The following is a 17780-nucleotide window of genomic DNA, read 5'->3' on the forward strand; positions in this document are numbered from 1 at the left end:
TAAACAATATTAAACAATAAAACCTCTCGCTGCTCTAAAAGAGAGACAAACTCACAAAGTCCCCTCCGTGGGCTGTAGCTCTGCTCACTCAGTCTCTTATCAGTCCCTCTGGTGCTGGAAATGCCGCGGCCCAGGCCCGGCCCGGTGGGCCACAGGTGTGAGCTGCCAATGCTCTTCTGGTGTTCAGGCCAGAGCAGGTTTAAACAGGTCCAAAGAAAAGGGAAAAAACCCACAGTCCAGGGAACTTCTTTGCCTCAGCTAGCTAAAACTAACTAAAAGCAAAGGAGAGCTCTGTCCCACTGTCTGTCCATCTGCAGACAACACAGTCCCAGAGCAGGAATGTGGAGGAGTGAGTGCAGTTTCTGAAAACAAACTGCGTGCTGCTTCTCTCCCCCTTTCACCCTCAGGAAAAGTCTCGAAGGTACAAAACTTATTCAGCACAAACAGAACAGACAACTGGGGATACAAGCATCATACAGTCCACCCCGAACATACCTTCAACACCATTCAGTACTCCCTGATGTCGCCAGAAGATAGGATTGAATGCAAAAGATTTTATGGGGTTGAAAGTTGACAAATCTGCTCTCCCCAAGGAATTCCCATTGTAGGTCTGTGTCCCAATGGATGTTCCTGCTGCTGGGTTTATCTAGCTACCCGAAACAGGGAAGAGGTGAAGCCCCCAGCCAGCTGTCTTCCCAACACAGATCAGCAGGACCATGGATCACCAGGGCTCTGCCCAAAGGGGGTCACTGGCCCCCCGGATCATCCCTTGGGGGATGGAGCTGGAGCTGCGCACAAAGCTCTTCCCACACTTGGGGCACTCACAGGGCTTCCCTTAGTGGCGCCTCCGTTGGTGTTCTGTCAAGTGAGAGCTCTGTGAGAAGCTCTTCCCACACTCAGGACACTCGTAGGGCCTCTCCCCGGTGTGGATGCGCCGGTGGATGGTGAGTTTGCAGTTTTGCTTGAAGCCCTTCCCACAGTCGGAGCAGCGGAAGGGCCTCTCCTCTGTGTGAATCCGCTCATGTTTGAGGAGATCGGAGCTCCTCTGAAACCTCTTCCCACACTCAGGACACTCGTAGGGCCTCTCCCCGGTGTGGATGCGCTGGTGTTTTCTCAGGTCCGAGTGCCACCCATAGCTCTTCCCACATTCCAAGCAGATGTAGGGCCGTTCCCCCGTGTGGATCACCTGGTGCCGAATCAGGGCCGAGCTTCCTCTGAAGCTCTTCCCACATTCCCCACACTTGTAGGGCTTTTCCCCAGTGTGGATCTTCTGGTGTTCCGTCAGGTGGCCCTTCTGGTTGAAGCTCATCCCACATTCCCCACACTCAAAGGGCTTTTCCCCAGTGTGGATCACCCGGTGTCGTATCAGTTGGCCCCTCTGCCTGAAGCTCTTCCCACACTCCCCACACTCAAAGGGCTTCTCCCCAGTGTGGATCCTCTGGTGCTGGATCAGGATGGAGTTGTGGCTGAAACTCCTCCCACACTCCTCACACTCAAAGGGCCTCTCCCCAGTGTGGATCACCTGGTGCTGCCTCAGGGTGGAGCTCCAACTGAAACACTTCCCACATTCCAAGCACCTGTGTGGCTTCTCCCTGCCATGAGGCTTCTCCACCAGCTCCAAGCTCTGGCTGGATTGCAGGATGCATTCCTGGCTCATGGGGCCTCTTTCCTCCCCAGAGCTCCCTGGGCACGGTTTGCAGCCCCTCTTCATGAGGTACATTCGGGGCTTTTCCTCCTCCTCCATCATGCCACGCCCTGGGAATGAAAAATCCTGGTTTGGGGAAAAAAATCAAGAGGAGAGCAGCTTGGACTGGGAGTTCCTCCTTGCCCAAGTTTATTTCGGGAAGTCATTTGGCATCTTGTGTCGGAAAGAACCTCCAAAACACCATGATTCAGCACAAAAATCCTCTAAACATCAAGATGCAGATCAAAAACTTCCCAAACATCACGATTCAGCAAAAACCCCTCCCAAAATACAGAGATTAAGCCCTCACAAAAAACAAAAGCACCAACATTTGCCCAATAAAGTTCAGAAACACCAAGATTCAGCCCTGTGAAAATCACGGATTCCCCCTCCCCCAGTCACCTGTGGCATATGGGGGGACAAAGCTCCTGGGGCTGGGGGGGCGGCTGCAGATACAGGGAGGAGTAGAACCGTGTGGTGCTGCCTCTTTCTGTTCCTCCTCCTCCTCTGTTCCTGCTCTTCCTCACAATCTTCTTCCTCCTACTACTCCTCCTTCTCCTGCACAATCCCATCTTTTCTTCCCATGTGCATCGTTTCACCATTTTGTTCTTCAACCCTGCTTCTCCTTCCCTTCTCCTCCTGCCCCAGGCCCAGCACCCACTGCCGGCTCCCTCTTCCCCCCAAACCCACAGCATCCCACGCAGGGGCAGGGATGGAGCTGGGGCAGGTCGGGCTGGGGCAGCGCTGGGCTCTCGGCCGCTCCCGCCCGCACTCGGTCCCCACTGCAGCCGCTCCCGCCTGGACAGCGCGGGGGGGCCCGGCCTTGGCGCTGCCCCACTCCCACCTCCCCAAATTCCCCTCAAGGGGGGCGCTGGGACCGAGGGCGGAGCACAGATGGGGAACGCTGGGAGCTGCGGGTCTGCCTGGCAACTACTGAGTCATCAGCGCCGCGTGCTCTGATTGGCTGAGCGCTGCCTGAGGGCTGGGGCTGCAGCAAGGGGGGACACCCTGCTCCAGGGGGATGTCCCACAAACGGGGGACCCCATGAAAGGAACAAGAGGAAAGTGTCTTTAAAAACAGATGCTGTGAATCTGCTCAGAGATAGGGCCAGGAACTTGTACTTAAGGAAGCGACAGGAGAAGCCATCAGTTTCAGAAAATGTTCTTAAATGATGACACAGAATGCTGCTCAGCCACGGTCCTGATCAATCCATGAACTTGGAGAAGAAGAACAAAGACTTCACAGAGCCATGAATATCGTTTGCTACACAAAAGTAGGGAGCATATCAAGGGGATATGTAGTAGGTGGATTGGGAAGTCTGTACCTCTCAAGTACTTCAGCCAATAGGGAAGGGAAAGGGAGATGTGCCCGGGAAAATTAGGATGCACAGGAGGCTGTGTCCTCCAAGAACTGGAGAAACCCCGTAGCAGATGTCCCATGGCCTCTCCCTTTCTTTAGGAATGAAATTACTTTTACAGGACTCCTCTGTCTGCTTTCTGGACAGAAACCTCTGGTGATGTCAATTTTTCCACACACCTTGGGACTCATCCGGAATTCTTTCCACAGTCAGGGGTGCCGGGCAGTGAGTGCAGCTGAAGGTGCCTCAGCCAGTTTGGGTGATCGGCTCCCTTGGGGGGCGGCAGCACCGGGGATTGATTGGGTACCCGAGAGTGACCAGGAGACAGACGAGTGACACATCAGGGGGCTGTGAAGAGTCAGCAGGGAGAGAGCACTGAAAATCTCATCAGTGAGTGCACTGGGATCTTTGGGGAGTGAACATGGCAGGGCACCCATGGAGGGTAGAAAAGGGAAAGCCGGGAAGGGGTCCAGTGTCAAAGGGATGATGATCCCAAAATATTTCTGAAGGGTCCCTTGGGAGAAGGTTGAGGTTGTTTGCACATTCCCCCAGAGGTAATTAAGGACATGGACACCCAGGGGGCAATAAGAGAAGTGAAGAAGGGATTTGGACAACAGGGGATGGATGGTGTTGGTGTGCTGGGAAGAGACTGGCTGAAGGGGGATGTGCAGCAATATGGATAAGGCAAGAAGCAGCAGGAGGAATCTATGTGGTAAGAAAAAGAAAAGGGGAGAAAGAGAAAAATACTGAGGATTGGGATGTTTTTCAGCAGGGTCTTAGCCTCAAAATTTGCCAGCTGATCCTTTGAATTCCCCGGTTTCCAGGAGAGGAAAACAAGGAGGTCAGGGTTTCAGGGGGTTTCTCTGTGCGGGGCAGCGGCAGCACCGGGCGCAGAGGTGCAGGACCGGGAGCACGGGCTGGGGGCCTGTGCCGAGCTGCGGGGCCGGGCCGGGGCTGTGGGGCAGCCGGGGCTCAGCGCCGGGCGCTGCCTGAGCCCACCAGCCCCGGGCAGGGCCGGCAGTGGCCCCCGGCCCCCAGGAGGCTGCGGGACGCCCCGGCCGCTGCCCGGCCCCGTGGAGCTGCCGGCCCTGCCCGCCGGGGGCGCCTTTGGACACTGCGGCAGGACAGGGACCGGCTCTGGGATACGGGCTGGGGAGGGCACCCTGAGCACAGGGAGCAGGAGCAAGGAACATCTGGGAAATGTGGATTGCACATGGACAGATCAGGATTTTCTTTTCAGGATTTGGTTTGGATCATTGGAGAAATGAATGATTTTGCAGAAAGCGCAGCAGCTGTCAGAGGATGAGCACCCACAGGCACTGAGGGGGGCTGCAGGAGGGGCACAAGAAGGCCCTGCAGCACTTGGGCACAAAGGCACAGCAGGTGAATGCAAGAAGGGAGCAGAAAAAGGCCAAGCTGAAGGCAAAGGCCAGGGCACAGTTCCTACAGCCCCTCAGGGATCAACCCCAGGGCCCAAGGGGGCCCCAGCACCCAGGGCACGGGCTCGGCCACAAGCACCTGGCACAGGCATTGCCCTCCTCGGCAGGGGAGAGCCCACCCAAACAGCCCCTGGCAAGGAATCAGGGCTCCAGCTGCAGGGCACAAGGACACTGCAAGCAGAGACAGCAGCACCCGCAGGACCAGCAAATCCACCCCTTGATGGACATGGATTGGCAGGGCTGTCACAGCTCCCATCACACCAGGGATCCTCCACACTGGAGCCCTTGAGAACATTCAGGTGGGTCTGCATTGAGAGGAGGCATTTTCTGATGGACACAGGGGCCTCTCAATCCACTCTGAATCTTAGACCTAACAGGCAAAATCGTAAAGGCATGGTTTAATTATTAAGGGAATAAGTGGGGAAAATGAGCAGGTATGATTTAATCAACCACTATTAGGAGATGTAGGGGATACGTTTGAAATAAATGAATTTCTTTTTCTTCCTACTGTGATTGCAATTTACTTGGAAGGAATTGGTGGCTGTATTTTTATATTGTAAAAGGTCATACAGAGGCTTATGCTGTTGTACTTTTGTGTCAAATGTCTGGCAAGGCCTATGCTGAAGTGAACCCACAAATATGGGCAGACCCAGGGAAAGAGGGAAAATTAGATATAGAGCCTCACCAAATTACTTTGAAGCAACAAAGACAAGAGGTTGCTTGTATTGATTTAAAAGCAATACCCTATTCCAAGAGAGGGAAGGAAGGGCTTACAGCTTATTACTGACTCCCTGTTAAAGGCAGGGTTTTGGAGCCAGGGATCTCTCCCTACAACACTCCAGTCAAGAAACTGGATGGATGGACACAAGGAGGAATCACAGAATTTTCAAGAGTTAAAAAGCAGATTAACTGAGGCTCCTGCCCTGGCCCTCCTAGACAGGGAAAAAGAATTTGAATTATAGGTGGATGTTAAACAGGGTCTTGCCAAAGGAATTCTTGTGTTAAAATGTTTAACCCAGTGGCCAGAGTGGCCTCAATGTCTGCAGAATGGTGCAGACACAGCTTTCATGGGAACTGAGGCCTGAAAACTGATGACAACAGAAGGATCTCCTATAGTTCAAGTCTGGCATCAAGTTAAAGCTTTGACAACCAGAAGAGCCTCTAAATGGATGAGCAGGGCTCGGTTATTACAGTATGAAACTTGTTCCGTGGCACAGGAGGATTTAGAACTGAGGACAGGGCAAGGGTTTAACCCAGCCTCCTGTTTGAACAGCCTGGAGAGGGGCTGGCAAGGAACCCAGGACTGCACTCAAGGGACAGAGCTCCAGACCCAGGCTGGGAGAGATTGATGGGACATTCCCTGGCCTGAGGGAGAAAATGTGTTTGTGGATGGCTCTGCAAGGGCAGCAGAAGGGAAAAGAGCGACAAGACAGGCTGTTATTAAGGAAGGGGAATCAGACAAAGCGCAGGTCACCGCCCCATGCTCAGCTCAACCGGCGGAGCTGTGGGTGCTTGTGAGAGCCTGGCACTGAAATGCCCTGAGCAGGAAGGCTTCAATATCTTCTGCTGACACAATCAACAGCTACCCCAGACACTGCCCCCAGCAGAGCTGGAGACACCCGGTCTGGAAAAGGCTGAGAAGGAAATCCAGGATTGTGGATCTAATTTACATCAGAGGGGAAGAAATCTGGGTCCAATAGGAAACCAAATACTAAAAACTTACACAACTTGGAAGCAATGAACATTAAACCAGTAGATTTCTATGGGTTTTGGATGGTATAAAGTTTAGGAAAAATCTACTAAAACTCATGTGTCATTGACCAATTTTGACTGCACACCCGGGCTACGTGTGGGTGAAATGATTTCTGTTGCACATCCTGGCCAGAACCAAGTAATGCCTGACTCTCTAACGCTGGAAATGTTGGAGAGTTTTGGCTCTTCCCACCATTTTGGTGACAAGATTACTGTGGAAGGGGCTAACAGCGGGCCTGTTAGCTAAAGGAGCGAGAAGAAGTCAAGAAGTAAGAAGAAGCTGTTAAGGAGCTCTCTCCAAGGCTGTAACCAAGGAGATCGAGAGAAGAAAGATAAGAGAATCTTGCATCTGGATTCAATCAGAATCTGGATGTGAAGTCACTATAACTCTTCACCAATAGCATTATGTTGATTTATTGTGGCCAATAGTTAGTATAGAAGAAGTATAAACAATTGAAAAGTGTATAAAAGTTAGCCATGTTCAGAAATAAAGTGTTGCCAACTGAGACTGTCTGAAGTCTCTGCTTTGTGTCGCGACCGCCTCAACAGCGACAGATTACAATATTAGAATGTTTTTTCTTAATAATCCTTCTTTTGGTCAGTAAGGCTTGGGTCAGGGGTGTCAGAATCAATTTGTATTCTTAGGAGAAGTAGAGGCTTTTTGGGTATGTGTGTACATGTCTCTTAGTGCTGGCACAATTGTGGTCTGGGTTTCTGGATGCTCACCTTTAGGATGCATTTTGAAAAACCAGAAGAGGTCTAAATCTGACGCTTTAACACACAAACAGTTAACAGAATACTGTTTAAAAAAAGGAAAAACAAAAGGCATCAAAAAAAAGGCAAAGGAAGGTGGGTGGGAAAGAAACAGGGGAGTCACCAGATTACTGCCCTGGAAGAGAAGCTTTGGTTCTAGTCAGCCTGCAGAGGAGCTTTAGAAATGCAAACCAACACTGCTGGGCAAAGTGTGGACAATGTACCTGGGTCTTCTTGCCTGGGGGAGGAATTAGGCTGATTCCCTCTGCCCCTCACCTCAAGCTCTGCCTGCTTGCACAGATGGAATTTGCACAGCTAAAGGCAGAGACATGGTGAGGATATCTGACCCTGCCACAGAAATGGATTAAAGCTGCCAAGGGAAACAGAAAAAGCAGAATGTTGTGAAAACGCCACTTTAAAAAGTGGGAAGGAATCATCCCTCTGCCCACTACAACATGTGCTGTCACTGTCTACGTTATATAGGGTGCATTACAGCATGGTGGCTGTTGCTACCACAGGTTCAAGAAATCAGTTGGGAATCCAAGTATTTGATGTTTAAATTACAGAAAATCGGCCATTGATGCAGCCCTGGCTCCCGAGGCAGTGCAAACAATGGGAAAAACATCAACGCCCACCAGAACAAATCCTACAACACCATGGACCAGCCCCTGGGAACCCAAACCATTTCATATCAGGAGCCACAGAACCCATTTCTCATTTCAATGGCATCATTAGATTACAAGCTCTTCTCGAAAGAATAACCAACCAGACAGCTCCAGCTCCTGACCTTCCTGCTGACCAATCCACTGAAATGAGGAACACAACATTTCACCATGGGATGGGATCAGATCATCTGTTAGCAGAAGGAGGAGGAGTTTGTGGAAAATTAAATGACTCAAACTGCTGTTGGCAAATACATGACAATGGAAAAGTGGTGAATGGATGTTTCCCTGCCCTGCATTCATCCAGGTGCCCATGGGAGCCAGGAAGATGTGGAGCCTCCCAGCCAGGTGTCTTCCAAACATGGATCACCTGGACCATGGATCACCAGGGCTCTGCCCAACGGGGGTCACTGGGCATCATCCAACATGGATCTTCCCATGGGAGATGGAGCCAGAGCAGCGCACAAAGCTCTTCCTGAACTCGGGGCACTCACAGGGCTTCCCTTAGTGGCGCCTCCGTTGGTGTTGGGTCAAGTTAGAACTGCTGGAGAAGCTCTTCCCACACTCAGGACACTCGTAGGGCCTCCCCCGGTGTGGATGCGCTGGTGCCTGATGAGGCTGGAGTTGTGCTTGAAGCCCTTCCTGAAGTCAGGGCAGCGGAAGGGCCTCTCCTCTGTGTGAATCCACTCATGTACAAGGAGATCGGAGCTCCTTTGCAACCTCTTCCCACACTGGGGACACTCATAGGGCCTCTCCCCAGTGTGGATGCGCTGGTGCAGGATGAGGTATGAGTTGCACTTGAAGCCCTTCCCGCAGTCGAGGCAGCGAAAGGGCCTCTCATCTGTGTGAATCTGCTGATGTACGAGGAGATTGGAGCTGGACTGAAACCTTTTCCCACACTCAGGACACTCGTAGGGCCAGTCCCCAGTGTGGATGAGCTGGTGGTGGCTTCTCAGGGCATAACTCCACCCAAAGCTCTTCCCACACTCCAAGCACTCATAAGGCCGTTCGCCAGTGTGGATCACCTGGTGCTGGATCAGACCAGAGACCTTCCTGAAGGCCTTCCCACATTCCCCAGACTCAAAGGGCTTTTCCCCAGTGTGGATTCTCTGGTGTTCCCTTAGGTGGAAGCTCTGGCTGAAGCTCATCCCACATTCGCCACACTCACAGGGCTTTTCCCCAGTGAGGATTCTCTGGTGTTCCCTCAGGTTGGAGCTGTGGCTGAAGCATTTCCCACATTCCCACACTCAAAGGGCTTTTCCCCAGTGTGGATCCTCTGGTGTTTCCTCAGGTCAGAGTTGTGGCTGAAGCCCTTCCCACATTCCAAGCACTTGTGTGGCTTCTCCCTGCCATGAGGCTTCTCCACCAGCTCTGAGCTCCGGATGGATCTCCGGCCACCTTCCTGGCACACGGGGGCTCTTTCCTCCTTGCAGCCCCTCCTTGTGCGGCATCTCCAGGGATTTTCCTCCTCCATCTGGCAACAGCTTGGGAATGAGAAATCCTGGTTTGGGAGAAAAAACAAAATGAGAGCGCCTTGGGCTGGGGGCTCCTCCTTGCCTGAGTTCATCTCAGGAAGTCATTGGGCATCTTGTTTCTGTAAGAACTGCCAAAACAACAAGATTTAGCACAAAAATCCTACAAGCATCAAGGCACAGATCAATAGCTGCCAAACATCATGATTCAGCAAGAATCCCCTCCTAAATATAAAGATTCAGCCTCTGCAAAACACCAAAGTACCAATATTTAGCCCAATAAAGCTCAGAAACACCAAGATTCACCCCCATGAAAATCGTGGATCCCCCCTCCAAAGGGGGCTGCATGTGAGGGCGCAATGCTCCTGGGGCTGGGGGTGGAGGCTGCAGATACAGGGAGAGGTGGAGCCTTGTGATGCTTCCTGTTTCTGCTCCTCCTCCTCCTTCTGTGTCCCTACTCTTCCTCACACTCCTCTTCCTCCTGCTGCTCCTCCTTCTCATGCACAATCCCACCTTCTCCTCCCACGTGCATCGTTTGACCCTTTTGTTCTTCAACCCTGCTTCTCCCTCCCTTCTCCTCCTGCCCCCAGGCCCCAGCACCCACTGCCGGCTCCCTCTTCCCCCCAAACCCACAGCATCCCACGCAGGGGCAGGGATGGAGCTGGGGCAGGTCGGGCTGGGGCAGCGCTGGGCTCTCGGCCGCTCCCGCCCGCACTCGGTCCCCACTGCAGCCGCTCCCGCCAGGACAGTGCGGGGGGGCCCGGCCTTGGTGCTGCCCCACTCCCACCTCCCCAAATTCCCCTCAAGGGGGGCGCTGGGACCGAGGGCGGGGCACAGATGGGGAACGCTGGGAGCTGCGGGCCTGCCTGGCAACTACTGAGTCATCAGCGCCGCGTGCTCTGATTGGCTGAGCGCTGCCTGAGGGCTGGGGCTGCAGCAAGGGGGGACACCCTGCTCCAGGGGGATGTCCCACAAACGGGGGAACCCATGAAAGGAAGAAGAGGAAAGTGTCTTTACAAAGAGATGCTGTGAATCTGCTAAGAGATAGAGCCAGGGACTTGTACATAAGGATGGGACAGGAGAAACCATCAGTTTCAGAAAATGTTCTTAATTGATGACACAGAATGCTGCTCAGCCAAGGTCCTGCTAAATTAATGAACTTCGAGGAGAACAACAAAGACTTCACAGAGCCCTGAATATCGTTTGCTATACAAAAGTGGGGAGCATGTAAAGGGGGTATGTATTAGGTGGATTGGGAAGTCTGTACCTCTCTAGTACTTCAGCCAATAGGGGAAGGGAAAGGGAGATGTGGTCAGGAAAATTGGGATGAAAAGGAAGCAGTGTCTTCCAACAACTGGAGAGACCCCGTGGCAAATATCCCATGGTTGCTCCCTAATTTTTAGGAATGAAATTACTTTTACAGGACTCCTCTGTCTGCTTTCTGGACAAAACCCTCTGGTGATGTTAATTTTTCCACACATCTTGGGACTCATCCGGAATTCCTTGCACCGTCCGGGGCGGCGGGCAGTGAGTGCAGCTGAAGGTGCCTCAGCCCGTTTGGGTGATCGGCTCCCTTGGGGGGCGCCAGCACCGGGGATTGATTGGGTACCCGAGAGTGACCAGGAGACAGACGAGTGACACATCGGGCGGGCTCTGAAGAGTCAGCAGGGAGAGAGCACTGAAAATCTCATCAGTGAGTGCACTGGGATCTTTGGGGAGTGAACATGGCAGGACACCCATGGAGGGTAGAGAAGGAAAAGCTGGGAAGGGGTTCCCACCAAAATATCTCTGAAGGGTCCCTTGGAAAATGTTGAGGTAGTTTGTGGATTCCCCCAGAGGTAATCAAGGACATGGGCGCGCAGGGGGGATATAAGGGAAAGTTGAAAAGTGATTTGGACAACAGGGGATGGATGGTGTTGGTGTGCTGCAAAGGGATTGAGTGAAGGGGAGTGTGCAGCAATATGGTTAAGGCAAGAAGCAGCAGGAGGAATCTATGTGGTAAGAAAAGAGATGATGGAAAAGGGGAGAAAGAGAAAAATAATGACGATTGGGAACTTTTTCAGCAGGGTCTTAGTTTCAAAACTTGTCAGCTGATCATTTCTATCCCCAGTTTCCCAGGAGAGGAAAACAAGGAGGTCAGGGTTCCAGGGGGTTTCTCTGTGGGGGACAGCGGCAGCACCGGGCGCAGAGGTGCGGGACCGGGAGCACGGGCTGGGGGCCTGTGCCGAGCTGCGGGGCCGGGCCGGGGCTGTGGGGCAGCCGGGGCTCAGCGCCGGGCGCTGCCTGAGCCCACCAGCCCCGGGCAGGGCCGGCAGTGGCCCCCGGCCCCCAGGAGGCTGCGGGACGCCCCGGCCGCTGCCCGGCCCCGTGGAGCTGCCGGCCCTGCCCGCCGGGGGGCGCCTTTGGACACTGCGGCAGGACAGGGACCGGCTCTGGGATACGGGCTGGGGAGGGCACCCTGAGCACAGGGAGCAGGAGCAAGGAACATCTGGGAAATGTGGATTGCACATGGAAGGATCTGGATTTTCTTCTAAGGATTTTGTTGGGATCTGTTGTGGTGCGCGTGCTGTTTGGTCGAGGGTTCACGGGTTTCCTTAGTTCAATGTTAAATGTTAAATGTTTGATACGTTTTTAGCTTATTTTATATTAAATTCTATATACCCAAGATGGCCCCTGTCCCGGGCCCCCCCTCCCCCATTTTTCCTCAGCCACCCCTGTCAGTCTTGCAGTTGCTTAGTTACTCCTGCCTTTTTGTTACCAATTTTATATCAATCTTTTAAGCCCTCCTATGTTGCTATGCCAACCCCCTTGTCCGTCACCCTCTCCCCATTCCCCCAGCTCCAGAACCTTCCATCTGGGGCCGAGGGTGATTGGCCACCCACACTCTGCCATGATTTGTTATTATGTTTTGTCTATTAGGTTATAATGTTCTGTTATGGGTCTGGGGGCGAGCTTCTTCTTCCCCCTGGCCACCCTTTATAAGTGGCTTCAGTCCCCGCCCTTGCGGGCAGATCTCCGCAGCTTTCCTACGTGTCTGTACCCCTCACCTTCCCCTTCAATAAACCCCCCGCTGCTGTGACCTGCCTGCCTCCTGTCCATCATTACGCGACTCTCATCAGCTGGCGCCAGAAGGCTTCACTTCAGTCCGGACTGAGGCAGCCTATCTTCTTATGCCGGGAAGGGCTCAGTCTGCATCTGACTGCTGCTGGGAGCACGTGGTACTAGCCGGGCTTTTTCTAAGCGCTACAGCAGGGATCAATGGAGAAATGAATGATTTTGCAGAAAGCTCAGCAGCTGTCAGAGGATGAGCACCCACAGGCACTGAGGGGGGCTGCAGGAGGGGCACAAGAAGGCCCTGCAGCACTTGGGCACAAAGGCACAGCAGGTGAATGCAAGAAGGGAGCAGAAAAAGGCCAAGCTGAAGGCAAAGGCCAGGGCACAGTTCCTACAGCCCCTCAGGGATCAACCCCAGGGCCCAAGGGGGCCCCAGCACCCAGGGCACGGGCTCGGCCACAAGCACCTGGCACAGGCATTGCCCTCCTCGGCAGGGGAGAGCCCACCCAAACAGCCCCTGGCAAGGAATCAGGGCTCCAGCTGCAGGGCACAAGGACACTGCAAGCAGAGACAGCAGCACCCGCAGGACCAGCAAGTCCACCCCTTGATGGACATGGATTGGCAGGGCTGTCACAGCTCCCATCACACCAGGGACCCTCCACACTGGAGCCCTTGAGAACATTCAGGTGGGTCTGCATTGAGAGGAGACCTCTCCTGATGGACACAGGGGCCTCTTGGTCCACTCTTAAACTCAGACCTAAGGGTGTAAAATGCCAAAAATGTCTGATTATTCAGGGGATAAGTGAGCAAGAAGAGTGGTTTTATTCAATCACTATTAGCAGATGTGGGAGATGGCTTTGAAATGCATGAAGTTTTATTTATTCCTAATTGTGAGTAATTTACAGGGAAGGGATTTCATCGCTAAATTGGGAATGGAAATTAATTTTACAAAAGGTGATACAGAGGCCAGTTCTGTTGCACCACTGTGTCATATGTTGGCCAAGGTCTATGCTGAAGTGAACCCAGAAGTGTGGGCAGCCCCAGGGAAATAGGGAGAATTAGATATGGAGCCTCTCCAAAGTACTCTGAAGCAACCAGGACAAGTGGTGTCTAAAAGCAACACCCTGTTCCAGGGGAGGGAAGGACGGGCAATCAGACAAAGCGCAGGTCACCGCCCCATGCTCAGCTCAACCCAGCGGAGCTGTGGGTGCTTGTGAGAGCCTGGCACTGAAATGCCCTGAGCAGGAAGGATTCAGTATCTTCTGCTGACACCATGGCACCTAACAGGGGGGCAAAAGCAAGTCTGACTGCTTCGGCAATGTAATATATGTCATGAAATAATTCATGCTTAAAGAGAGAATGTGTTTTATAAGATTGTGAAATCCAAACACGTCTCTGACCACAAGAAGCCTGGGGACAGATGTCTACTTCGGAATCTTGAAATTCCTGAAGGCAGCAGAACAATACCCCCGTTCACCCATAAATCGACAAGGCCAGCACGATCCATCTTCCTCCAAAACAATCAGGAAATACCCAAGGGTGATCATCACTCAGTTGATACCATCTATCAAGATAACAGATGTTACCAGAAAGATACATCTGAATATGCCACTTTCTCTGACACATCAGCCGATCAGTGCCTGCCACTACTCAGGAAACAGCAATTGTCCAGCCCTGCACAGTGAAAAAAACTCATACATATGCTGGGTTATGAAAGAAATTGGGACTCCTCTGCCTCGAGCATAAAAAACTGTATTAAACGGGGGTATTGTTCTCCTGATGCCTTCAGGAATTTTAGGATTCTGAAGCGGACATCTGTCTCTGGGGCTGCTTGTGGTCAGAGACTCATTTGACTTTCACAGTATTATTAGTATTATAACATAGATACTCTCTATAAGCATGAATTATTCCATACCATATATTACAAATGGCATCATTAGATTAGAAGATGTTCTCAAAATAATAACCAACCAGACAGCTCCAGCTCCTGACCTTCCTGCTGACCAATCCACTGAAATGAGGAACACAACACTCCACCATGGGATGGGATCAGATCATCTGTTAGCAGAAAAAGGAGGAGTTTGTGGAAAATTAAATGACTCAAACTGCTGTTGGCAAATACATGACAAAGGAAAAGTGGTGAAACAGGTAACAAAGGAAACAAGAAAGCAGCTCATGCACCGATCCAAATGTGGAAAGGATGGGAATGGGACACATTTTCGTGGCTCCCTGGCAGACCATGGGTTAAACAAATGCTGTTTCTCCTCTGATGTGCTACAGCAACTCTCATCTTTTTACCATGCTCCACACCTTGAGAGTGCAGCTCATACAGCAGCTGAGCGAAGGGATGATGGATCTGATAAAAGGCAAAAAAATAGAAATAATCCCAAAACCAAAGAAGACACAGTAAGGGAAAAAAAAAATCACTGAGAGAATCTGCCTGGAGATTGGGTCAGGGACTTGTAGATAAGGAAGGGAGAAACCATCAGTTTCAAAAAATGTTACTAATTAACATGGACTGCTGCTCACACAAAGTCCCGCTGAATTCCTGAACTTCCAGAAGAACAAAGACTTAACAGAGCCGTGAATATCGGCTGTTATACAAAAGTGGGGGTGCACATTAACGAGGACATGCAGTTGGCGGATCGGGAGGTCTGAACCTTCCAAGTACCTCAGCCAGTGGGCAAAGGGAGAGGGAGATGAGGCCGGGAAAATGAGGATAAAAAGGAGGCTGCGAACTACAACAACGGCAGAGACCGCACGGCAAATGCCCCACGGCCTCTCCCTCTGCTCAGCAATAAAGTCACTTTTACAGGACTCCTCTGGCTCCTCTGGCCACAGAAACCTCCGGCCACGGGAATTTCCCCGCACAGCCCCGGGCACGGGGCAGCCACCTCTGTCCCAGCCACAGGAACCGGGCCGAGCCAGCGCTGCTCCGGCAGCGGCTCCTGCCGAGGCAGCGGCCGCAAGGAGACCGCGGGCAGCCGCTCCCGCAGCGCCCTCACGCCAGCGGCAACACGGGCCGGACACGGCACAACGAACCCGCCTGAGCCCCCTGCCGCCCCCGAGGCCCGCAGCCAGCCCCGAGCCCCCGCACAACCCAGCGCGGCTCCCACCTGCGCTGCGGCCGCCTCCGAGCTCCGCCGCCGCCTCACCGCGCTCCGGCCGCTGCCGCCGCTCCCGGGCCCGCACACACGCTCCGCCAATGGCGCCGCTGCCCAGCCACGGCTGCCCTCAGCCCGCCCCCGGGGCCCTGCTCCGCCCCGCTCCCACCAATCAGCGCGCCACAACCACGACTGACGGCACCATCGCCCAATCGCAGCCAGGGGCGGGCTCTGCACACGGCACAGCCCCGCCCCGCGCTCTCAGGGCCCCCCGGGCTGCGTGAGGGCAAAGCCGGAGCTGAGGAACAGCCCTGGAACGGGCCCGGGCCCGAGGGGGATTGAGCTGAAAACACAAACAAACTTCTCCGCAGCTCCCGCCACGGCTTTCCCGGCACTGCGGCTTCGGTGGCTCCGGCTCAGCGGGAAGCCCTGGAGCCTCACTTCTCCTACCCCTAATTAGGAGCATCAGTGCATCGCTTTGATTTCCCGCAAAAAGGGAAAACTGCCCCAAACCCCTGTGGATGAGTGGGGGAGGGGAGAGATTTCTGACAGAAAACTCCAAAAACTCAGAGCAGGATAATGAGAAGTAAGTGAAGACCCTTAAATCCAGCTTTCCCCCACGCCTCCCTCCTTCCAGCTGCACCTCCTACCCCGGCAGTGCCGGAGACAGGGAATGGGGCCGTGCTCAGTTCATGCCCCGGGGCTTCTCCCTCTGCTCAGGGACAGGAGTCGTTCCCCTGCTGCACCCTGGGCTCTCTCCCACCGGAGACTTCTCCAGGAACTTCTCCGAGCTGAGTCCATCCCATGGGGCACAGCCCCCTCCAAGTGCTGCAGCGTGGGTCACTGTGCCCCGGGGTCAGTCCTGCCAGGACAGGCTGCTCCAGCGGGGCCCTCTGGCCACGGGGTCACAGCCTCCTCTCAGGCACCCCCGTGCTCCAGCGTGGCTGCTCCGGGGGCTGCAGGGGATCTTATATCTAGATCTCTGATTGACTGAGGGGATCTCTGCATCCCCATGGATCTGCAGGGGATCTCTGCATCCCCATGGATCTGCAGGGGGATCTCTGCATCCCCGTGGATCTGCAGGGGGATCTCTGCATCCCCATGGATCTGCAGGGGGATCTCTGCATCCCCATGGATCTCTGCATCTGGCACCGCCGTCTTTGGAGGCACCAGGAATAGGCTGAGCTCTGCCTGAAGCTCTTCTCACATTCCCCACACCCTTCCCGGCACAGGGAGGGTTTTACCTCCTCACAGCTCCCCAGGCTGGGTTTGCAGCCCCTCCTCGTGTGGGATCTCTGGGGCTTTTCCTCCCCATTGGATTCCTGTGCCGTGGAGCCGTTCCAAATGGCCTCTTCCACGAGGTTCTGTGGCAGGGATTTGTTCTCCCTGGTCTCTGTCCGCAGCTCAGTGCCTGGGGGAGGAAGGACAAGGAGAGGAAGAGACAGGGAGAAGGGAAAAGGAAAAGGCAGGAGGAGAGGAAGGAACAAGAAGGAACAAGGGAGGAAGGAGATGGGAAAGGAACATGGATGGATGTAGGAGAGAATGAGGAGAAGAAGGAGGGTGGACAAGGAGAAGATGGGATTTGCCTCCATGCCAGAGGGAAGGGGAAGGAGATCCCCCCAGTCCATCCCTGGCAGGATGGCGTTGGTAGTGAGGCTGTCCTGCAGCGATGCTGGGCTGGGAGATGGAGCAGCAGAGAGGGGAAAGGGGCACTGATTCCTCCTCCCCTGCCTGGCTGTCCCAGTCTGGAGCGTCCTGGCGCTGCCCAGGCCCTTGGAGCGTCCGGCACTCAGGAGCCCCAAGCTCACGGCTGCTTTATAAAGCTGACACAGTCGGCAGGATGGGTCTGGGTATGATCTGCAGCAAACTGGGTTTATTGGTACAGGAACAGGGGACAGAGCTGAACAGGGTCCAGGGACACAGACAGGGTGCAAGCTGAGGGCACAGGGGGTTTTTATATGGGGTAGGGAGGGTGGAGCTGAGGGTCAGGGTCCAATGGATATGGGGGAAAATGGTGCAAAGGAGGGGTTAAGGGTCGGGTCAGCTAATAGGGAAACAGGGGCAGAGGAATGCAGTAAATTAGGGCCAATGGAGGGACAGAGAGGGAGAACATTCTAGGGACTAACCAGAGATGGGTAATAGGGGGTGAACTGGGGTAATTAGGCCAACGGGCCAATGGGGTAACAGAACTTTCCATAAATCAGCATGTGCCTGCAAAGATCTATGGGAGAAGCAAGCTTCTCACCATAACCTTGAAATCTATTCTTCTTATTGGGGACCAGTCCTCCACAGGTGGGAGATTGAGACTCTGATGGTAGTGCCATGGGCCTCCACATCAGTGTATCTATCTTTTCTTCTCAGCCTCCTTCTCTCTTTCCACATGGACAAAGTTTAGGATTGACAAATCCTGGCTTGGGGGAACAACAAGGGGTGAGCACCTTGGGTTTTGTGAGAAAGGAGCCTCACTCTTTAGAATTTTTGAAAGTTTAATAAGGAATAATAA

At 53.5% G+C, this 17780-nt stretch overlaps 1 protein-coding gene and 1 pseudogene across 1 annotated transcript; both read right to left on the reverse strand.

Annotated features, from left to right (window-relative positions):
* Positions 1–750: 750 nt before the first annotated feature.
* On the reverse strand, positions 751–15405 carry LOC115916040 (zinc finger protein 239-like). Its single transcript, XM_030969749.1, has 2 exons — positions 15290–15405; positions 751–1771 (listed from the first exon to the last, which is right to left on the reverse strand). Exon 2 carries the CDS (start codon positions 1745–1747, stop codon positions 836–838), a length of 912 nt encoding a protein of 303 aa, XP_030825609.1. The 5' UTR covers positions 1748–1771; positions 15290–15405; the 3' UTR covers positions 751–835.
* Positions 7951–15407, reverse strand: LOC115916039 (annotated as a pseudogene).
* Positions 15408–17780: the final 2373 nt, after the last annotated feature.

The sequence above is a fragment of the Camarhynchus parvulus genome, unplaced genomic scaffold, assembly GCF_901933205.1.
Source record: "Camarhynchus parvulus unplaced genomic scaffold, STF_HiC, whole genome shotgun sequence".
Lineage (NCBI taxonomy): Eukaryota > Metazoa > Chordata > Aves > Passeriformes > Thraupidae > Camarhynchus > Camarhynchus parvulus.